Consider the following 24,977-nt stretch of genomic DNA (forward strand, 5'->3'; position numbering starts at 1 on the left):
TTGAAGCTCTGTGATGCCACTTCTCATAAAATGCACAGACTCTGTAGTAAAGGACAAGCTTTTCTCATACCTCTTGACCTCTTGAGTCTTGAACACACATTCATGTCAGACCTACAGAGCTTAATGAGAACATAGAACATGCAGAAATCATCTTCTTTTGTCACAGTGTGGAGAGATTCTGGGTAACACTTTAGTTAAAAGTTATTTTTCTGTTAAACTATGAAAATATAATTTATAATGTTTAGTAATTATTAGTAACGATTTAATTTATGTTATTTTAACAGTTTATTGTTGCACACATTATTATATTTTAAATACTTTATTGTGAATATTTGTTTAAGGATTACGTAAACCTTTAATAAATTGTTTGTGAAACATCTATAACCATTACATAGAAAGATGGACCAGATATTTGTAACACTTTGTTAATAATTGGTTTGTAAACTCTCTATATTTATTATTTAGATGGCTATTATAAAGTTGCAACTAGGGCAACTAATTTGATAATCATTAACAAATACTTAATATAGAACATAAAATGTTACAATGTGTACAACGATAGACTGTCGATAAATAGTTTACTAATGTAATCAGAATATAATTGTTATCGTCTGCTATCAGCCATGATACAATAAATCATTTATAAACAAATTATTTCATATTACACAAACTAGTGATGAAATTATAGCATTACTAATAATAAGTAAACATTACTAATTATCATTTAATTGTTTGTTAACAGTAAAATAACTATTAACTAAGTTTAATTAACAATCAATTTACCATTTATAATCAATTATTATTATAAAGTGTTACCAGATTCAGCTCTGCAGTCCAGGTGGATCACACCCACCCTGTCTGTCCTCCTGGATGACAAGGTGTAGAACAACAACTCATAATTACGTCCTAATCAAAAGAAATCCCAATGTTTCCTCTGGATTTCTGCCTGAAAGTCGTTATTGAAGACTAATACTCCCTCAGAAGTTGAGACCCATCCCTTTTGGCTCGGGTACACAGCTTAATCAGTCTTACAGGGCCCTGACACACCATGATCCAACCTCACAACTAGTGCCAACACAGACAGACTGATGATCCTCATGTCATCTAACGGCTTATATTAAAAGCTTTGAATACGCAGCAAAGACTACAGCTGCATGCGTGTTCTGCACCTGCATGAGAGAAAACACAAAAGCTAACCCTAACCGTAAACACCACGGACAAAGAGTCCAGGATTTCATCATCCAAAAAGGTCAGTAGTCTGTGTTTGAACCTTGCAGAGCGACTGACAAAAGAGCAAGACACGCTCACGTCTTTCACTGTAACTCTGACTAACGTTGCATCATTTGCACAGAATACAAATGGAGAATATGTCTGAGAATGTGGCTTTGCTTCTCTGTGGACGGATGTTGTCAGTCTGTGGTCTGACTTGTGGAAGATGATGAGGCAGAGGAGAAAAATGAACAGAAAAAACAACGAATGGGGAAATCCCTGATTCTTGAATAACCAGTAATCCCAATCACTGATTTGGGACAACTAAAACAAACAGCACGAAACACATCACAAAAACTCCAGGCAACAGTCGACTAATAAAGGCACTTGGTAAGGGGTTTTTCCAGTGAGTATCCTTGCAGGAAGGGAGTGATGGTTTGTTACAGTAAATGTAGTTTTCCCAAGTCAAACTGCAAGCATAGACAAGAAATATTTATGACAGCTTCATCTGAGCTAATTTTTGTTATGGTAATGCATCTGCCGTGCAGATGTGAGCCGGTGCATTTCTGTGATTTCCCTTGTGACCGCAATGTACACAATGACATAATAAATCCTGCCGGGCACAGAAATGTAATAACACCTCTAAGGAAAGTGTTTAACATGCCTGCTCACCAGATATTTAACCTCTAGAAGATACCTTGCCTCAAGCCAAACAGGTTAGCGAGTTACACGGCAAGGTTACACCTCCGCCCCCTTTCAGGAAACCACAAATTATGTCAATACACCCTCCTACTGATGATTTACGGCCCCAGGCAGTGTAATGACAAGAAAAATGGGATGGAAATGCGTCTGCACAGAGTGAATGGCACATATTAGCAGCAAAGTGGAAAGTGCTGCTGAGTGCTTTTTTATAAACTAATTTTGAAACAGAAAAGAAATACTGCTGGGGAATGCAACCATGTCTCCCACAAAATTACGTTCCCATACAACTAAACTGCATAACCAAAATACATTTTGAGGGAAACACATTTTCTCCTGGATTACGGTCACAGTTTTAACATTGTAAATGGAAACCAAAACAACGAAAACGCAACATAACTACTTAGTTAGGTTAAGGCAACACAACTACTGGGTTAGGCTTAGTAAAAACACATCATGGTTTGGCTTAAAAAATGTAAAAAACATGGGCAAAAAATGACTGTGTTTCACACGGGACACGAATACTGGTCTCCTGGGGTAAAGTCCAGTGTTTGTTGGACCCATCCACCTTACCTCCCCCCCACCAGTAGTGGGCTTTATTGCTTGTTATACCCGTTATTATTCAATAACGTTTTTATTCAACGTAACTTTCATTCACTGTCGCTCGATATACTACGTTACCTTCTCTGCGCGTCACTGGCTGTGGCCGTCCACAGACTTACAAAGACAAACTTACTTACAAAATACGTTTCCTTCCAAACGAAATTGAGAATGCAATTTAGTTGTATTGGAACGTAATTTTTAGGAGACAGGGTTGAGAAATGAGTGAATAAGAAACTTAAAGAGGACCTATTATACTTTTTTCCTTTCCTTTAGTGTGTTATATAGACAGATATTTTGTCCATGTAAAAGGTCTGCAAAGTTACAAAGCCCCATGTCCACTCAAAAGGGAGCTACTCTCCCCCACAGAAACACTGCTCCTGAAATGCCTGAAACACCTTGATTCAAGTCCTGCCTTTTCTTCTGCAACGTTGTGATGTCACCAAGTAACACATTTGCATAATACCTACCTAGTGACTAGTTTGGCACGCCCTCAAACAAAGCTAGTTAGAGCGGAGCAGGAGCGGAGTCCGAAGAGTTTGGTTCGGTCGACCAATCACAGAGTGGGCCAGCTGACCAATCAGAGCAGACTGGGCGGGACCTCAAACAGAGCGTGTCAGACAGAGGGTGAAAAGAGATGCTGCAGAACAGCCGGTATAAGAAAAATAAAGTGTTTTTGAACACGTATGCATGTAAACATGTTCTAGTAGAAACCCCCAAAATACGTATGCGCAAATATGCACCTGAAAACGAGCATAATAGGTCCTCTTTAAGGTGGTTTAATACCTGGTCTACCTGCTGTGATAATTCAGTACTCCCGTAATGTAATTTAGTGAGAGAGGAACTATATGGCAGCTGCACCGTGAGTTCATTAGGATCAGCGAGCCATCTGAAATGGCCGAGGACTCAGGGGACTCGCGCATGACAGCTTCCTCTTAGATATAATTCAACACATCTGACTGCTTTGGCACTTAATAAAGCTTTACGGCACCAATTCCCATATCTCTTTTAATGAGCTATGATCAAAATGACAAATGTGCTTGATCTTTTCCTCTTTCCATACGCATGCTTCATCTCACGAAGTCTTTTATTTGGTTATCAATGTTTTATAATCAATCAGGGTCATAAAATGAATGGATATGATTGTCGTTATCCAATAAAGGCACAGTAGCACATACTGTAGATCATTCCTGCAGACAGTCGGAGTCGAGATAAATCTACAGAGATCATGCACTCGCAAACTACAGCCAGACCAGGCTGGATACACACTGCATACTAAGAGGTCTGCCTCTTGGGGGAAGACAAATGCTGTTTCCTTCCTCCACTTCCTGCACAATTAATCTGAGACTGAACGCTTTTGGTTATTTTACATCATTCGTCTGTTCTCACATGGGATATGTCACAGAGTGAGAGAGAGACATCAGTTTAGACTGGATGATTTTAGCAATTTAAAGACAATTATGTTTGAATGACTACAGACTGTTACTCAAGTCAATGTTATCATTCTGATGAGAGACGTAACAAGACTAGAGGGGTAGTCTGTAGCGATGCTAGCGGCTCTGTGAGGCTGTACTATCAGTGCTTTGAGCTAAATGCTGATGTCAGCATGCTAACATGCTCACTACGACTATTCTAACATGCTGATGTTTAGCATCTTTATTGTTTAACTTGTTAATTATCTTCATTTAGTGTGTTTGCTTGCTAGCATTTTCTAATTAGCACTAAACTTTCACTTACTGTTTTACAACCCAATATTTCATATCTGTTATATTTTATCCCTATATTTTAACTAGTGCCCTATTTAATGTCTTAGATTTTCTTTTTTATTTGCGTGGTGTTATTTTTATACATATTTAATAAGCATTATTGGAGGGAGCCAGAGATCTAAGATTTTCATTGCCAACAAATTGTTGTATATACTGTATGACAATAAGTAACTTGTAACTAAACACAAAGTACAGCTGAGGCTAAAGGTAATGTCATGTTTTGCAGGTATTTAAACTAGAGCCGCAACAATTAATCGATTAGTTGTCGACTATTAAATTAATCACCAACTATTTTGATAATCGATTATCGCTTTGAGTGACTTTTTAAGAAAAAAAAGTTAGAATTCTCTGATTCCAGCTTCTTAAATGTGACACCTCTATGACAGTAAAGTAAATATCTTTGAGTTGTGGACAAAACAAGATATTTGAGGACTTAATTTTGGGCTTTGGGAAACACATTTTTCACCATTTTCTGACATTTGTTAGACCAAACTAATCGATTATTCAAGAAAATAATCGACAGATTAATTGACAATGAAAATAATTGTTAGTTGCAGTCCTAATTTAAACAAAAAAAACAAAACAAGTTATGATTAGATGAAATTCATCCTTAGGGGAACATGAACCAATAGATATTTCACTAAAACACAAGTCAGAGGGAAAGTCAGGGCATCAACTCCATCATTTTGGGACCATGAATGTCTGCACACAATTTCATGACAATCCATCCAACAGTTGGTGAGATATTTCAGTCTCGATCAAAGTGATGAACCAACTGACTGGCATTGCCATCCCTATAGCCTTACCGGTATCTTGACTAAAAATAGAGAAGTAAAATCTTGAACGGTGAAGCCTGCAGATAAAAATCAAGTGTCTTGCAGTAAGGCCAAAATCCATTTGTTTCCACAAATCTAGACTTTCATCTCTGGATCGCAAAAAACAATAAATAAATACATGAAATTCTATTTTTGCAAATCAGATTTACACAATGTGGTTTGCTATTTGAATAATGATTTCCTGGAGTTGCCTCTCAGTCAGGCCACTCAAATGGATTTCAAACAGTCACTCGTAATGGTGACATCAGAGAGTGTGGTTAAAGCCAGCCATGACAGCAGCATGAAAACAAGGTTGCATGAATCAACATCTGCCTTGACGGACGGGTGCAACAGAACATTTTGTACAGCGATGAAATATTGTTAAGATGTGAAAATCAAGAGAAAACGTCTCCACTGTTTTCCTTGAATTGGAAAAACACACCACCAGTCAGCACATGATATGGTACACCATGTCGTTACCATAGTTACCAGCAGTTGCATCAGTTGCACACTTCTAAAGTCTGGATTTTCTTTACAAATAAATCCAACTTACCTGCAGTCTGAACACAGTCTAACTTCTAAAAAAAGCTCTCACCATCAGCACAACAGAAACACACGCTGACTCACACCCACCTTGAGACGGAGGCGTATGGTGTTGCAGTCCCTCAGTGGATTCAGCTTCAGCGTCTCTCCCAGGTTGTTGCAGCTCGAACTCTGCTGCTGCAGCTCGCAGCACACACACACTCCATCGCTGTCAAACTTGAGCTGGGGGTGAGGAGGGGAGAACACACATCCACACTCATGCATGCACGCCACATACACAGAAGCACACACATACAGACACACACACACACACACACGTACACAAAAGCACACGCACAGACACACGCACAGATCAGACCTGAGCTTGGTGTTTTGATGTATTGTTCTTAAATTCAATGTGGTGGAGGTGTAGTGGTGTATTGTGAAAACAGTACACTCTACGTGGCTCAGTGACATCATATTCTTCCTCCAGTTCAAGAAAACAAAGTACACCCTCAAATTACATATTGTATCTTTTTTAGGGCTGTCAACTGAACGTTAACGCAAATTCGTTTTAACACCACTAATTTCTTTAACGCGTTAACGCAACTTGTGACTTTTAGGTAGTAGCAGGGTCAGGATTTAAAGCTAGAGAGATGATACTGGCATCATATGAAACTAGAAAACCTAGGGAATCCATTGGTACCAAACATGTCATACCATACTATACTTGTCGGGAACGAGGCTAAATAACGCTACGAAGTTGCAATAAAATTTGGCGAGGAAAAACTATCCTGTCCATTTTCAAAAGGGTCCCTTGACCTCTGACCTCAAGATATGTGAATGGAAATGAGTTGAGTCTCCCCTTTACAGACATGCCCACTTTATGATAATCACATGCAGTTTGGGTCAAGTCATAGTCAAGTCAGCACACTGACACACTGACAGCTGTTGTTGCCTGTTGGGTTTGAGTTTGCCATGTTATGATTTGAGCACATTTGTTATGCTAAATGCAGTACCTGTGAGGGTTTCTGGACAATATTTGTCATTGTTTTGGTTTGTTAATTGATTTCTAATAGTAAATACATACATTATATATAAATATATACATACATTTGCACAAAGCAAGCATATTTGCCCACTCCCATGTTGATAAGAGTATTAAATACTTGACAAATCTCCCTTTAAGATACATTTTGAACAGATAAAAAATGTGAGATTATTTTGCGATTAATTGCGATTAACTATGGACAATCATGCGATTAATAGTCATTAAATATTTTGATCGATTGACAGACCAAATCTTTTTAATTTTTTATATGTGTAAATATAGAAACAAACGGAGGTGGCAACCGTTTTTGACTTTTTTTCAGAACTTGTCTGTAACCCCACCAGATTAGGATTTATAAAACTTAAACTGTCTGGAATTTTGGAAGTCATTACATATGTATGACATTTTTGGTGATTTTACAATGTCTTGATGGTCAATCGGGTTTATTTATTTATCTTACTTAATTTATTTTGTATTAATTTAATTTAATTTAATTTAATTTAATGTTTATTATTATTATTATTTATTTTTTTATTTATTGCAATTTATTTTAAAGTATTCATTTAGTATTTTATATTATTTATATTTGTATTTATATAATATTTTATTTATTTATTTACTTATTATTATTATAATTATTATTATTATTATTATTATTATTAGTAGTAGTATTATTATTAGTATTATTATTAGTATTATTATTATTATCTCTGTTTTTCTTGGATATTGTTATTATTAATTCAATGTGGCACAACAGGCATGGGTTGGGGGTTGTTCTATTGGGTTATTGTGCTTTTTCTTTCTTTGTCATTCTTAAAATCCCTTGGTGTTGTGTACTTTTCCACTATTGATTGCCTGGCGTCCTTTCTGCATTACACACGCATTCAATAAAAAAGCTGAAATTAAAAAGATTGACTGAACACACGTGAGAGACAGAATATAATACTATATTGTGATTGAGAAAGGCAGCTGCACACGGCTGATCAGCAGTGCACAACAAAAGAAGAGAGGCTGTGAGATATGTGGAGCTACCCAGCAAGGGGTGGAGGTAGAGCATACCTCTGCTATGTGTCCCAGATTGAGAGAAAGCAGGACATGAACCCAACAAGTGTGGGTTAATTACATCGGGGAGAGGAGATGAGGAACGTTAGCATCTCAGACACGACTGGGGGATGGTCTCTGGGGAGCCACATAAAGCAGTGAAGTCGGTCTACTCGGCTGGTCCCACTTTGCTGAGGAGAAAAGCTGCTTCTAATGTGGAAGTGGTCGGGTTAGAGGGATGGGTTCCGGATGAATCACAAGGGGCTTCTTCAGTCATGAAAAACATATAGGAGACGCTCTGACGCTGTAAATTCATCTTAAAAATCAGCTCAGCATCTCATTATGAAAATGTGAAGACTGAGTATTCTGTGTCCAACTACTTCTGATCACCAGCTGCAAGGAGCAAACGCTTAATACACTTATGTTGAAGTGTGCTCTCCTGTTTTCCATGTGTTAGCAGCACTGTTGAAAACGATAGGGTGTAGAGAGCAAGTGTCTAGCTGCTGGAGTCCGCGTGTGAAAATATATTTAAAAAAATATTTAAGGGATAGTTTGGGTGTTTTGAAATGGGGTTGAATGAGGTACTTATCCATAGTCAGTGTATTACCTACAGTAGATGACTGTCGACACGCCCCCAGTTTGGAGAAGCAGACAGACATTATATTTACATTATATTTAGAACATTTTCGCCAGTTTACCTTGCCATCAGACAGCTATACAGTCTATGTATCCGATGGGGAACTGAAGCTGTTATCTATGCTCTCACCAAAACAACCAGACTCCATTTAAAAAAAAAAAAAATGTTTACCTCGCAGAACACAGGAGTTGCTACAATAGCACAAACAAACTAACAGATCGAGGCAGCGGTAGACCAGCAACTCCCGTGTTCTGCGAGGTAAAATCACTGTTTTTTTCAATGGAGTCTGGTGGCTTTGGTGAGAGCATAGATAACGGCTTCACTTCCCCATCGGAAAGGGCTGTCTCACGGCAGGGTAAAGTGGTGAAAATATTCTAAATATAGAGTCCACTTAAACTGAAATAGATTTTTTAGGTGGGCCTTTCTTTTAAGAGGGTAAAATACGTTTAACTGCCGGCCCCGTCCACAGCAGTTGATGGAAATACAGGGGATTTCCTTCAATCAAAAAAAAGGTGAGTTCTGCTCAACTTGTAGCTATCACATCTGAGAAAACAACCCTAGTGATGTCATCAGGGTTATCTTGACTATGGCTCGGAGACTAAAAATGTGTAAGAGAAAGGCTGCGTTTCAAATTGGGGTTATGGAATTTGTAATACGAGGCATTTACAAGGAAATAGAAAACAACTAGATGCTACTGGTTTCATTTTGGGAAGTGAGGGATCAGGTGTTATTGGATATGGAATATGGGATGTAATTCACACATACAGACTCAAACACTGGCGATGTGGCAACGTGGGGGAGTTTAGAAAGATTCAGCCGGATGTAAAAGTCTCTGACATATTCGCGCTTGTTTTTATTAGCTTGTGAAACTGAAGCACATAGTTGTTTTCTAATCCACTCAACCCCTTAAAAGTACTTCAAACTAAAGGTCGGATTATGCTAGAAAAGAAAGGACAAAGTGTTTATAGATGTTCCAAACACCCACAGTCAAAGGGTGGGGTGAAAAGCTGATCACCCATCAAACAAGCACTTCTTGTGGAGTATTCGAATCCCTTTAATGTATCTGTATGAGGTAAACCCAGGATATCTCTGTGTCTGCTGCTTTGATTTTGACTAATCTTCTTTTAAACTGTCTCTTTAAAGTCTCCTAAATTTATGGCAGAGCAACACCAAATCACTGCAGTACTCTTTCAAAGTTGTTTATCCGTATTTGAGCTATTTTCGAGTCTGGCAAAGATGGATGTGATGATCACCGGCCATTAGTCACTAACAGACTAATAGTTCAGTTCACTTTTGATGTTGACTCAGATCTGCAGTCTGCTCGGAGCAGAAGAGCCGCCTGTAAGCCGGCCATGTGCCGGACTCACATGCAGACAACAATGAACACATGCCTATTACTCACAATAACAAAATTCAAGTCTTGCAATAATCTTTTGCCTTTATTTACAGGCTTACGGCAGAGTTACTGTATATGTTTGTGTTGACGATGTATGTTAGGCTACTCAGAAACACCATCATTTGATTCCCCCCTTCTGACAATAGTCAGCAAAGCCTCGACTTGTTGATGGTTCTAAAGATTATCTTGCCAGATATTCCTGTCATGTGACGTGTGTTAAAAGCGTTTTTTACATCCACTGATGGACCGATTTCAAATCGGAAATATTAAACAAGTGGCTATTTGGGGCGGCTGTGGCTCAGAAGTAGAGCCGGTCGTTAGGCAATCGGAAGGTCGGCGGTTCGATCCCCGGCTCCTCCACTCCACATGTCGAAGTGTCCTTGAGCAAGACACCTAACCCCAAATTGCTCCCGAAGGCATAGCCATTAGTGTGTGGAGAACCCGAGGACAGCCGATGACACAGTCATATGAGAATAAACGAGAGCTAATTGAGAACCAAACTGACTGAAAAAGGAAGGACAACAACCGCCGTCATGGCGGCCGCGGCTAATGCAAAACGCGGAGCATAAAGTAGTAGTAAGATGGACCTCAGAAATGGAGAACCAACTTGTTGATTTGTGGCAACAACACAAGTGTTTAACGTGACTTCATCCATATGTTTGTCTTTTTCCTTTGTGAATTTTCTGTATGAAGTGTCTAGTAGTGCAAAAACGAACATTGCTAATTCTTCCTTCCCCGTCGTCCACCATGTTTGTTTACACATACGTTTTTTTGAGTCAGTACTCTTGTTGTTCATAAATGGAATCTGTTAGTGTGTGGTGTGCTGTTTTGGCCAAATCATTAACTTTATCATAACATGTCGTTATGTGTGGGGTTTCTCACATTTTCAACATCTGTTTAGTCTTGTCTTTTAGTAATGTCTTTATTTCATTACATTTTGTCAAATCTGCACTATGGAAAGTCAAATCAGAGATACTGGTAGCACTGGAAGGAGTAAATTGACCTGATTCCATCTATTATTATGTGATGTCTGTGTGCATTATTACTCAGAAGAAGGGGGGTGATTTTGATGCATATTTCATCCATCAGGTTCTGACATTTGATTCCACAAAATGTATATATATATACAGTATATGTATATATATATATAGGCCAAGTCAGAGAGATACAGGGAATGTTTTGAAGCTTCAAAAATTGACAGCCAGATTAAATAACTTGTTAACATGGAGAGTGTATGGGTTACGGTCCAGTTGGTCTCACCAGCTGACAGTCCTCCAGAGAGTTGACCAGCTGAGCGTTCTGGCAGGAGAGGATGGAGCCCGCCAGGTTGAGCATCACACACACCGCTGACAGCAGCATGAAGAATGTGATCTGTGATGGAGAAACAAATGGACAAAAAGAAGAACATTGTGTCAAAACTGTGGTGCTTACTAACAATGATTCGACATTTAACATCTTTCTGATATTGTGTTTGAAAGCAGCTGTAATACCAGAGGCGCGGTGTGCTTTGCCAATCGCTCCAATCACTCACAGTGATTTCAACAGATCGCCAAGAGGAAATTAGCACTGATGTCAAGAGAAATCAATAACCTGTTTCTCCCACAGACCTCCAGAGTCTGACGGCGAGACAAATCATAATCACAGAAAAGCTTTTCACCCAATGACATAACAAACAACTTACTGTCAGATGGAAATTCTCAACCCACAGAGAGCTATCTCTATCTTCCTCGACATCTGTTGTGTTGCAGATGTCTTTCAGTCAGTATACAACACAGACACACACACACACACACACACACACACACACTAACACCAGTCTCAACAGAGCTAATATTTCTCTACGCTCCCAGCCGATAGAGCTGGCAGTTTAGGTCTAATGTACTTTCACACCAAAGGTCCCCTTGGCCCCCTTCTCCTCGGGGTAATAGCTTCTTTTTATTTCCTGGCTGACAGCCCCGTGGATATCAATCCCGTTAGCTGAAATATGGCTACCATTTCTGCTACTTTAAATTACAGGTCGAGCGTAACGGAAAGAGTTTTAAAACTGACAACAGACAACCAGCCCTCTCCGTCCAGGATATTGGACACCAGCCACCAGTTTTTTCTGAAATTCTTCAAAAGCTCATAGTTGATGAATTTAATATAAAATCCCAATGACAGCCTATTTAGATTTTACAAAGAATAAAAATCCTGGAACAGTGTTGTTGGAGGACATAAAGGCCATTAGCAGGAGGAGTCTGACGGCTATAAAGGTTATTGAGAACACACATACACAGATGGAGAGGAGGAGAGAGCGACCAGGGGGCGGAGAAGGAAGGAGCTGGAGGTGGCGTGTAATAAAAAGATGGAGTGATAAGTTTAAGTGCTTTTCACCATGGCAGAAAATTGAAAGATTGAGAGGCTGATGGGCGAGCTTGAGGAGCACCTCTTTGAATGGAAAATCAGAAAAAGAGTGACGGAAAATGCAAAGTTAAAACAAAGGCAAAGAGACAATCATGAATAGACGGTGACGGAGAAGAAGAAGAAGAGAAGACAGACAGAACAAGACTCTGTAGTCTCATGGTTCATTGGTTCATTGGTGGTGGTGATGTGTAGATCTGATTAATTAGCATTTCCTTTGAATGTGATATCAGCTGTCTGGTTCTCCGGTTGATCTGCTGCACGAGAATGTAATCAAGTCTCCGGGAAGAGCACTGGTGGTATCGTACAGTGGCCCAGCCCGTTTGCACGAAAAGGCCTATGAATGCCACAATAATGTGCAAGGCATTTAGTGTGCACCCGTGTCAGTTGTACACCATGTAGTCTGTACTGACTGCAATGTAAACGCATCTTGACGTAAAATAAAAAGCACAAAAGACCGCTTATGGCGGGAGGGGAGCCATCATTAATTTCATTATTTACACCTGTGCTTTTCCTACTGTGACAAGTCAAAATGTCATCTGTGAAAAATGCCTATGATGGATGACATTTTGAAACACATTATCCAGAAATAGACTTATCTGGCAAGATTTTACATAAAATGCACCCGTTGTGTCTGCCACTTCTGAAATCTATGTAGAAGGCTTTAGACTTGAGACACTGAGTCAGTGGTACCAGACCGTATAAATATGGAATATATCATGTAACCTTAATACAAGACTATTTTTAACTTAGGAGTTGTTTTTAAAAAATGATAATTCTTAATAAAATGAAAAGCTATCTACCATGGTGGCAGGTGACCTGAAATTTTTACCTGCCGCAGCCATCAATTACCCTGTATTTGGCAGATGCTAATTTCTTTCACTGGACGTATGTCATGGGGGCGTTGCACATTAATCGGAGTATGCATGGCTGCATGTAAATGGGAATATTAGTGGAATATTAATTTTCATTAGCCATTAGTAGGAATATTGTCTTTTTCAAAATAAGGGCAACAAACGTAATATTTTGTGTTTGTAAACGCAGTCATTGATTTCATTTTATCGATGCTGCTGTACGTTACAGATATGACTGATTTTCTGTACGCTAGATAAAGTTTGGAAGGACTGAAGTATCTCACCCAGACTGATGGGATCTGTCTGTCACTGTGGTAAAAAAAAAACTAACAGAGATGGGCCGTATGAATTCATGAACAGTGTTTCTCTTCATTCATAGTGATGAATGGTTTTGAAACTCCCTGAGATTTGTGAAAAGTAGAAATATCACTAACGCAAGGATGTCTCTACACTTTCAAATGTTCAGACAGTGTCTGAAGTATGTACTGCCAACTTGGATTTATTTCTTTTTAAGAAATTCAAGCAAACCGGAGGGCTCTTCAATGTGAACATTAGTTTGGTATTACAGAGGAATACTGTTACCGCTGGTTCCTTAATATCCAGAGAGAGACAGACTTTTGTCATAACATCCAGACTGGCTCATACATCATTGATTACCAGGTGTGAAGGTAACTTTTTCAAACTGCTGTTCTGCAGAAAGCATCTTCATTAGTTCATATGGGAGTGCAGAAGTGTTTAACTTGAATAGTGCCATGACAATAACACAACGAGGATATTGTAATGCACAAACCAGTGACATTAAAAGCTCCCAGACACACAGGCCATCAGTTGTATTTGAATAAAACCTCTCCGGGTCTGCATTGTTGCCAGCTGAGCCAGTCGGATAAAATGCTGCGCCTCAAACAATAACCAACTGAGGAGAAAACAATCTCTCTTTATCAAAGCTCCAGTGACTTCTGGAGTGAGCTGCCATAATATCACGCCGCTTTAAAACAACATTTAGTTTTTTGTTGTGTACATTTGCATAATTGTTACAGAAATCTGTGTCAGATCTTCCAATTACTCTTTATTGTAATCTGCGGCTACAATTAAAAGTGTGCCACCGTGAAACAACAAAAGACGATTCCACCGCAGACACACTGGCTGAATGTGTGTTTTTGGGGAACAATGGTGAAAAAGTCCCCCAAGAAATCATTGTGATATCCAAACAGTCCTCTTCAGGCCTGTGTGACCCGGGTGTCACCTGTGTGTCCCCCCGTAGTTTCTCTCTGCTGAGCTGATTGTCACGCCTGGCCCCACACCAATGCATTCTCATTACCATGTAGCACCATTTAGCAACTAGTCATTAATTACTGCTGCGCTGCCCTCTGCATGTCAAAGAGGTAAACACGCACACACGCACGCGCCACTCGGTCGCGGTAACAGCCGAGGCAGATTTACGCTGCGTGTCATCATCACATCGTTTAGCGCTCGCTGCGGAGGACAATAGACCACAATATAATCACCATTCATCTCCATGACACGCACTCATAGATTACGATATAAGACCCAAGGTTCAGGTGTATCACTGTAATTCTCCATAACTGTCACTGAGGTGAAAACCATTTGGCTTTAGCTTTGCCTCTTCCTATCCTTCATCCAGCTGCAGCAGTTCTTCAAACTACAGAGGAAAAGGATCTAAAACATGATGGACCATATGTTTTGTAAAAAAGAATCAGACTGGTTAGAGTTTTGTTCTTGTGCACTGGAGATACAAGTTGTAGTTAGATCTGTAAGGGGTATAATCTTAAAGGTACCTTGTGGAGTTTTTGACCACTAGTAGCATAATGACGGGCAATATTTTTTCTGAGTGGGCTCCTGATTTGTTTGTTCTCATGCACAAGGGTCATAGACTATATACATAAGAAGTGCATGTAGCAACCGTGACGTCACCCATTGCTTTGTGGACTGCCGAAAACACACTGTGAAAGGGTTAAAGTTGTAAGACGAAAACACGGACAACTCCCAGACCGGATAACGGCGTGGTAGCGACCTGTCAATCACAAGGTAGCCACGCCCTAAAGCATACCCTGCTTTATGGTCTATTTGACTCTAAATGGGACCATGATTTACTAAATGAACATCATGCTGTATTGAAGAAGACTTAATAACCATAACCAGACCATAAACTCATGTTTACAATGTTTACTGAGGTAATAAATCCAGTGAGAAGTAGGGTCATTTTCTCATGTTGACCTCTATACAATCTGACTTCTTTTTGCTATTAGAAAGAAGTTCAAGAAGTGTAAGGCACTTCAGTATTGGCTTCACTTCTCAGACCAGGATGTTGCCCACTGACAAGGACATATACATATGCATGCGCAAGAGCACATGGGTGACGTGATACACACTCCTGCCACTGTTTTCCTATTATTCTACTGATCCATCGGTGGTGGTAATACACAAAAAAATACAGCAATGTGTCATCAAAGGCAGGAAAGAAGAAAACTGTTAGTTAGTAAAAATGTTTTTAAACAATGCAGGATTTAAAATACTTGCATTTTGAGTAATACTGAATGTAAACAGAAACTTTGATTATTTACATGAAAACTCCACGGGGCAAAAGTTTGACATTTTGAGAAATACACCTATTCACTCTCTGGCGGAAAGACAGATAAGAGGATCAATACGATACGATACGACTGTACCGATTAAACAAACAAGAGATAGCGTTTCAAATAGTGAGCTTTAGAGGTGGATTTTGTATTCTATGGACAGAGCTACGGTCGCTGTTCCCAGTCTTTGTGTTAAACTAAGTTAACCGCCTGCTGGTTGTAGCATTATATTTATGTAATGGACAGGCAAGAGAGTGGTATCAATCTTCTAATCCAACTGCCGGGAGAAGTGTCCAAAATGGTGTCCTTGTGTGTAGTGTGGATTTTCAATGGACATGGGAAATCTGAGTAAAACAATGTCAATTCAACAATTAACAGAAACTCTAAACATCAGCATTTATAGTTATCCTTCAATACATTTGTCCAAATCACAAGTCTCAGTCAAAAAAGAAATGCTTCTTGCACGGCTGTTATTCAAACACATCTCGTCTTTCCATTGTTAAGCTCTCCTCGTCTATCTGCGCAGCCACCAACAAAAACCCAGCTCATTCATCATCTCTGTTTATTTGAAGAAGAGTTAAGATAAGCATCTCAGTGGGGAAACTGGGCTGATGCAGCAGCAAACAATAATAGGCTGTCATTGTTTCATTATAAACCAACTAATAAGAAATACAAAGATAGTTAATAGGAATAAGAACAGAGCAAAGCAGGAGCTCATATATCAGCAACTGACAATTTCAGCAGTAATTTCAGCAGCATTTATGAATATTTTATTATTGGAGTATATGCCCTGAAGCTTGCACATATATGCACAAAACCGGCATGTAGATGTATAATAGGTTATAACAAGACATATACATTCAATGTATATATACATACAGGTGCAGAATGTGCAGATTATGTGCATTACCAGCTGCTCAAGTTATTAAACACGTGTGGCGCAAATCTGATAATGTGCAAAGTGCATGTGCAGTTTTGTCTGCTAGTACCATTATGACTGAAACATTCACTAAAATACAGATGCATAAAAATAACCTTGTGCATAATAACCTTCTCACGTTTATTAGTTCTACAGATTATCTGCGGCAGATGATTAAAATTCCAACACTATAAAAGCTTAAGAGTACATCTCTTTCTCACACACCGTACAGCTTCAACACAGGGTATGCACTGCATTTCTCGCATGATTAACAACCGCAGAAAATCTGTTAACTTGATGATAGTGCCATAATATCTATTGAATATCAGGACCAAAAGAGCGTATTGTTATCTGAATCGAGGATCTAAAGATAGAAGAAGTTGTATGCAGTGAGAGAAACGTCAGAGAAACTTGCCCCAAGTCAGACAAACTTGTGACTTGGGGCTGTATTGTTGATGCTGCTGTTTGTCCTCATTAATCACTTATATCGTTTTTAGTGCTGAGTGGTGAAGCCAAATGCAATTTGTCATCATGTGGACGATAAAGCTCCTAATTAACTTAATAGAGGAAAGGTGTTACACTCTACAGCGGAATGATTAGTTGATTAGTTTATCAATGGACAATGAATTGGCAAGTATTTCAGTCATTTTTGAAGCCATCCATCCATCCATCTGCAACCGCTTATCCCGTTAGGGGTCGCGGGGGGGCTGGAGCCGATCCCAGCCGACATTGGGCGAAGGCGGGGTACACCCTGGACAGGTCGCCAGTCCATCGCAGGGCTGACACATAGAGACAGACAACCATTCACACTCACATTCACACCTACGGGCAATTTAGAGTCAACAATTAACCTAACCTGCATGTCTTTGGACTGTGGGAGGAAACCGGAGTACCCGGAGAAAACCCACGCTAACACGGGGAGAACATGCAAACTCCACACAGAAGGGCCCCAAGCCAGATTTGAACCTGCAACCCTCTAGCTGTGAGGCGCCAGTGCTTTTATGAAGCAAAAATGCCAAATATTCTATCTGGAGTTGGAACTGAGGATTTGCTGCTTTTCTCTGTTTTCTAAAATGTCTAAAACACATTTGGGTTTTGGACTGTTGGGCTTAAAAAAACAAGGCATTTGCTATTTTCTGACATTTTATTCCTCTGGAGTGCAAGTTCACTTTGGTAAATTTTTGTTGACTTTTCTTTATTACGACGTACGAATGGTATCCTCCCAGCACAAACTCACATACAAGTCTGATTTATCATTTAATCAACAAGTATAAAGCTGCAAAGAACCCAAAATGCAAGGGAAAATAACACAGGGGCTTATAAACATTTGTAGTGATATTCACTCAAAATATTACTATACAAACTACAGTTACCGTTCAAGGTTATAAATATTATATTTATACACACAAATACAGCAGCAAAAATGTAAGAAACAAAAATATAATACGGTACATTTACATGTAAAGTGATTTTATTCAAACTGTATTTTGTGTCTTTTTCATTGAAAGTCTACTGTTTGCGTGTAAATCACTGAATAATAATTCAAAGATTTGGTTTAAAAGACCTGTGACATCTATACAGACATGAATGAGAGATTGTGTGAAAGCTCCACATCAGCACTTTCAGCTGTTTTTCTCAGCTTGCCTCTGTATGATATATAAATAAAGTTATGTTACTATAAATGAAACATGCTCTGTGTGTTCACCGATTAATCAAGAACCAAGAAAATAATCTGCAAATTAATCAATAATGAAAATAATAGTTAGTTATAGCCCTATTCAACTGCACTCCTCCGAGTACAACCTCCAGCAGCTTTTTTGTGTCTTTTCTGCCAAACCTGGTGTCAGACAGGTGCAGACTGGTGTGGCTGAATAACTGCTGAAACACTGGCCCTCTACGACTACAGCGGTGGATAATGCTAATGTGGTATGACAGTGAGATATGAGCTCCTACTGTAGAGTTCCCAAGAAGTAAACAGTGACCGCACTGTGGGATACGACAACATTCAAATTAGCCTCATGACATGATGATGTACACCTGGAGTTTCACCCTGTGGATGTGCCTCAGGGCTAACTAATTAAAGATTGGGCATCAGATGGAAATTGAATCAAAGGAGAATTTGAAACACTGTTAGCATCCTTTGACTGCAGCACAAATTAGTATTTAATCCACAGCAGCACTGCGACACAACACTATTTATGTTAAAATATCTCTGAGCCATGAGAGTTGGAGGCAATGTTGTTTTGTTTTGGCTCCTGCTCAGCGGATCACAAACCCTGTGATTCAGTTTCCCTCTGACACTGTTTATCAATCCTCAGGCCCTGCAGAGCTCAGAAACATCTGTGAACAAAAGACACCTTAGGGAGAATAAGAGATCATTACTGGATATTGATTAAGAGGAAACAATGCCATATATTGGCCTTAGATCTTAAAAGTACAGTGTGTAGGATTTGGGGGCATCTAGTGGTGTGGTTGCAGATTGCAACCAACTGAGTAGGCTACCCTTCCGCACACTCCTCCCTTTCCAAGACTGTGGTAACGTGAGGGCAAAACCATGGTAACGCTGTTCGCCTCGCTCAGAGGCCATACTTACCAAAATAACACTACATTTTAAGAGCAACAGAAGTCAGGTGGCGGCTGGCGGTAAAACGGTTTTGCACTCTGCGGCTCATGTTACCCCAGTTTTACAGGCGTGTCGGAGAACTATGGTGGCTTTCAGGTAACGTAATAACCAAGCGGCAACCTGTGGTGCTGAGAAATGAAGGCAACGCTGAAGTGCCAAAAACAATGCAATTCCTCTGATGGCTACTTGAGGCAGGCTTCAAAACGAGTCAATCCCCATCGGCCTCTATGTTAAAATGGCCAACTTTACAGCAGAAATAAACATGTTTACAGCCTGGTGCAAAAAACTGTTTTGGCATCTATAGCTAATTTCCCGTTCAAGACAACTGTACGAGGGGATGAATTTTTATGAAACTCACTTAAATTATATTGAGGCTTAAAGTTCGGCATAATTGAGGCCACTTTGAGTGACAGGTGGGTGCCGTCACTGGCTGCTAGCTGTCTGCTCTGCTGCGTCACCCGGGCAGCCTCATCTCCACCAACGATCCACCTCTTTGTCCATTTTTGGATTAGCCAGGAGTTAGGCTGGGTTGTCACTGCCAAGTTGACGACGGACGGAGTCACCCACTTTGTGCTTCACAATGGTTCCTCAGAAACCTATGGGTGAGTCATGGACTATGTCCATATTTTATACAGTCTATGGCAATAACGTAAAAAACTCTCTCTACAGCCAGAGTTTGGTTTGTCCGTTCTGGGCTACTGTAGAAACATGGCAGAGCAACATGGCGGACTCTTTGAAGAGGACCCGCTCCCTATGCAGATATGAGGGGCTCATTCTGAGCTAACGAAAACACGATACTTAGTTTCAGGTGATTATACACTAATGAAAACATAGTTATGAGTATCATATTCAATTTCTGCTGACAGATGTCCCGAAATGTTACACACTGTTCCTTTAAAGTAATTTCAAATACATTAAAATACACACAACCTGGGGGTTAAGCCACAATCAGTAAAGAAAACAACGTATTCCTCCTGGTGCCCCCGCAACTGACTTTATAAACACACTTGAGAAAGCAAATCCAAAGCTGCAACAGCTGGTTCCTATTGGTTCCCACTGCTAACTGAAATAACTTTCTACCTTCCTGCTCCCTGGGCCGCGGTGTATATTCTTATATGCGTGTGTGCGTATGTGTGTGTGTGTGTGTTAAGACCACATCACCCGTATTAGTTGTGATAGGAGTTGAGTGACCCTGAGTTCAGCGCAGGTCCAAATAAACAGTGGAGGTGTTGATACTAACTCTCAGCAGCAGAACCCAGGGGACGTCACACTAAACCAGACGTAACGACTTCCACAGACCCCTAATCCTGCCGGGGAATAGCTTCATCTCAGGAGCACACATCACTTTAAACCCCCATTCATGTAAGTATATGTACTTAGAGATACTGGGACACACATACATTTGCAGAGACTCTACCCCGACAAAAACACTGATGGGAATCTAAAGAGAGTACAGTGAACAGAAAACCAAATTTACCCAAAATATAAACACAGTTGAACACAGCATACAAATTTGCATATTCTCAGTACTTTAAGGCGTTGTTTACACTGCAGCAGAAGGATCGCATGGAGATTAAGTTCACACCTAGCACCTTGTTTCCATAAATTGATGTATTTCCCATTAAACGGGAAACTGGGTTTGTGGAGTGCATGATAAAGTTACACCAAATATTTTCAGCTTAAGATAATGAAAGGAAGATAGTGGATTCCTGCACACTGGCAATAGGAAGTGATGTTTCGACATAGACCCTTATCAGACATACAAGATGTTATCACAGCCTTAAAACTAGCTTTGTTCTATGTGGGCAGGAAAGAGCACCACATGTTTTGTTATATTTCTGTAGTTGTTGACCGTGAAGGCCTTTATACACCGGGGGTGTGACGAATTAATGACACATGAAATACTCGTCTGCGAATATTTTGCATCAAAACTATTCATGCTGGTAGCGACGCAAATTTGCAACAGTTGCGACTATTTTCAATAAAAGGTTCAAATAGATTCGTGCTAGCAGAGGACCAACTACCGGGATCCTATTGACCCAGAGCAGCGGAAATTGTTATACAGTCTAAACTACTGTAAGTTATTTTAGTTTCCTTTTAGTGACATGCTCTGAGTGAGTCTGCCTCTGGTAAACAGTTACGCAGTGTATATGTCTAGGGCTTTTATTGTGAAAAGGTAAGAACGGAAGTAGTGGATCTGGTCTGCATTGCGTTTGTCAAAGTTGAAAGGAGTAATAAAGTTTGCCTCTGTGTTGTTGTAAACTATAATGTACGTTGTGACCATAGACTGTATATAGATGGACGACGCGTCTCCACTTCCAGGTCCCGCTCGCACACCCGCCCGAGCCAATCACGAGCCGAGCACGGCCGTAGCTTGTTAGCGCGAACCACCTAGCTGCTACGTTAGCACCACGGTAGCTGTTTGGCTAGAAAGACATAACAACGAACCATAATATCTCTATAACTACGTTTATGATTGACACGTTATATTACATAGACTCGTGACGGTTATGGAAAGTTAAAGTTCCTGCATAACTACTTTGCTTAGACAAGCTGTCAATCATGATGTTTTGATAGCATCAAATAACTCATTAAATCCAAACTTCTGAACACTTGAAAAAAAGAGCACTTGAACATACAATACATCATTGTGATGAGAACTACCTAAATGACAGAAACAATCTTTGGGAAAAAATCATTTCACATGTACTTTTTAGTTTGGCCCATTCCCATCCGCTAACATGGAGGAGGCGGGATTTGTGTGACCCATACTGCAGCCAGCCACCAGGGGGCGATGTTTAAGCTTCACTTTTGGGGAGCTGTCTTGTCGTCCATCTTTATGCAAAGTCTATGGTATTGAATATGTCCGTTCCGCACATCGTGATTGGTTGAAGTCTCTCTTCATGGTGTGAAAGCTCAGAAAAATCGACTTGTTCTTAAAAAGATTATGCCGCTTTTTGCCGTAATATTCACGTTCTGTGTAAAAGTACTCACGACAAAAACAACAGTTAAAATATATGACGTACAAATTAATCACACAACAAAAACCTCCCCCACTGTATAAAGGCCTTAAGAGTTAAATAAATTAAACAACCTGCCTTGTTACTTTGTAGACTTTGATGTGCAGCCATGTTGACAGCATGTCAGACTGCATCTCCACTGGCTGTGATGGATTAGTTCCTGTGGTTACAGACATCATGTGGAAGTTGCAGTCCAACACCTTTTATTGGCAGATGAGCCGTGAAACCCAAACCAAGCGTGCTGAACTACATCTCTCATGTTGGAGTACGTTTGGAAATTCAACCTTTTGCCTTTATAATAATGTGAATTCACACTTCAAGTATAGCACCTTTACCTCCAAACAGGCACATGAGTAGAGGATAGATAATGGGTAATCAGATAGGCAGGTACTTGGGCGTATAAGGGAAGTAGAGGTGCTCTGTATAAGGAGTTCATCTGTGCTAGTGCTCACACATATTGATTAAAACAGACCATGAAGGACAGCATCAACCCGAGGGTCAGTGGCTGATTAACCTCCACTCCTCAACATTTTAATCAACCACTGACCTCTAAAGAGCTAAAACAAGGAGGCTCTGTCTTCTCCGCTCCCCTCAAGGCTCTTGGTGGGGGGGCTGCTGTAATGAGACAGGCCTATAATGAACCGGGTCCCAGCAGACTCTCACACCACACTGAAGTACAGCACGAACTTTGTAAAAGATGCTGCTCGCCTGAGGCGGGTTCATTGAAAATCAAGGAAGACGTCTCCATAAGTGAGTAATAAGATGTAAAACACTGTCAAATATGTATATTACACACAAAACATTACAGGCTGTGATATGTGATTGGAAGATCAGATCTTGGTTTAAAGGAACGGTGTGTAATATTTAGGGGGATCTATTGGCAGAAATGGAATATAACATTAATAAGTATGTTTTCTTTAGTCTATAATTACCTGAAAATGTTAATCGTTGTGTTTTCGTTACCTTAGAATGAGCCGTTTACGTCTACATACAGAGCAGGTCCTCTTCAGAGAGCCGGCCGCCATGTTTCTAAAGTAGCCCAGAACGGACAAACCAAACTCTGACTCTAAATAGGGCCATTCGTGTTTTCACGTTTTCAAGTTGGCTACTGTAGTTCTCAAACACGCTTGGCACAGGGGAGCAGTTCATTGAGGTCTCAGCTAATGTTAGCTAGCCAATAAATTTCATCCAATATCTTCATGACACATGATATGGGGCAGATTTTATGACATTTTAATGTAAGCAAGACTGGATAGTGCAAATTAAAAGTATAAGTAACCTACATTATTTGTACAAAACTAAAGTAACTCATGAACGTGCACTCGGAGCACGGGCTGAAGGTTAAGAGACGGTCACGGAGTTCACCGAAGCGCGCACTGCTAAGTCCTGCAAAACCACGCCCACCCAGGTGAAACACCAAGTTTTTAGGGAGTCCCTTAAAAATGTGTCCAGCTTATATGTTGAAGTTCCTCTGACAAAATGTAATAATAAAGAAATATGGAAACGTTTTATAAGTAGGCCTATGTCAACTACATAGACCCATGTAGCTATACAACAACAATAACACACATTTAAACACCCTATGCCATGAATAAGAATATAAAATGTTATTGAAAGCATTTTTAAATCAAGTTAAAAAGATATGAGGTGTTTTCTAAAATGATCTCCTGACTTAAATTGAGTGTTTTCCAGATGAGGTTCAGTCTCTTTATAGCTTTTCTCTTTTTCTCATTTTTAGCTATACACTACAGCAGCATGTCACTATTGGTCGGTTGGTTGATCCAACACTTTGGTCCAAACTGAAATACCTCAACAACTATTGAATGTATTGACGTGCAATTTTGTACAGACAGCACCAGCAGATTGACATTTGTGGTTGTGAGTGAAATGTCTCAACAACTAATGGACGGACTGTCATAAAATTTGATAGACATTCATGTCCCCATCAGGATGAATTGTAAAACCCTGCTGAACTTTTTGACTAAATACATGCAAAACGAATGACATCCCCACCAATTGTGCTTTGCGGTTAGTGCTAATTAGCAAATGTTAACATTCCAACACGCGTAACTAAACAAAGATAGTGAACATGGTGAACCCGCTTCACATCAGCATGTCAGCATTATCTTTATTAGCATCTTAGCATGCTGACATTAGCATTAAGCAAAGCACACCCTCACATGGTTGTAGTCTTGTTTAGTGATAGACTTTTAAAGAAAGGTGTTTAAATGTATTAATAACCATTGGAGACAGTGTTATATCTATACTAGCAGCTGTGGCACCAGTATACATTAGCCGCCTCCTCTCTGTCTGTGGCATTTCTTGTGCTGCTCCTCGACATTTCAACATGCAAATGAACTTTCCAGTATTGTTAAATATTAATTAAAGGGCAAGGGACTTCCTGAGACCCCACATGTTTAGCACACTGTTTTGAACGTTTTCCAATGACATTGAAAAAGTCAATTTTGTAAGTTGTGGACGAACAGTATCGCACTGAGATACAGGTACTTATAGTCTTAGGCCAGGGTTCGACAGTAAGGGTTACCAGGTGATCCTAACCTGACCGGCCAGATGGTTTGTTACACAGAACAATCTCAGAAGCCGTTATTTGAAACTGTTTGGAAAAGGTCAGGCACTTTCAAAGACTACGTGGCAGGTGATTGGATGAACCATCTGTCAATCAAACTCTTGCAGATGCCAGTCAGGAGCAGAGCGAAAACATCTTTTCCATCAAGAAAACACCTACGTGCCGTTTTTTGTTTTTCTTTCAAAGAAGAACTCTCCAGTTCGGATATAACTGCTGCTATTGCAGCCATGCTAACCTCTTCAGG

The 24,977-nt window shown here is 39.9% G+C and overlaps 1 protein-coding gene across 2 annotated transcripts in view; it reads right to left on the reverse strand.

The window, feature by feature from the left end:
* The window catches only part of fam189a1 (family with sequence similarity 189 member A1), a 137,735-nt gene that overhangs the window by 18,594 nt on the left and 94,164 nt on the right, over positions 1 to 24,977 (reverse strand). Inside the window, exons 3-4 of one of the 2 annotated variants that reach the window (XM_074616151.1) lie at positions 10,997 to 11,107; positions 5,723 to 5,887 (exon numbers count right to left, since the gene is read on the reverse strand). In XM_074616151.1, coding sequence (XP_074472252.1) covers positions 5,723 to 5,887; positions 10,997 to 11,107 — 276 coding nt within the window. The remainder of the gene's footprint in view (positions 1 to 5,722; positions 5,888 to 10,996; positions 11,108 to 24,977) is intronic. The other variant, XM_074616160.1, reaches the window with a different exon arrangement.

The sequence above is a fragment of the Sebastes fasciatus genome, chromosome 2 (assembly GCF_043250625.1).
Source record: "Sebastes fasciatus isolate fSebFas1 chromosome 2, fSebFas1.pri, whole genome shotgun sequence".
In the NCBI taxonomy this organism is placed as follows: domain Eukaryota; kingdom Metazoa; phylum Chordata; class Actinopteri; order Perciformes; family Sebastidae; genus Sebastes; species Sebastes fasciatus.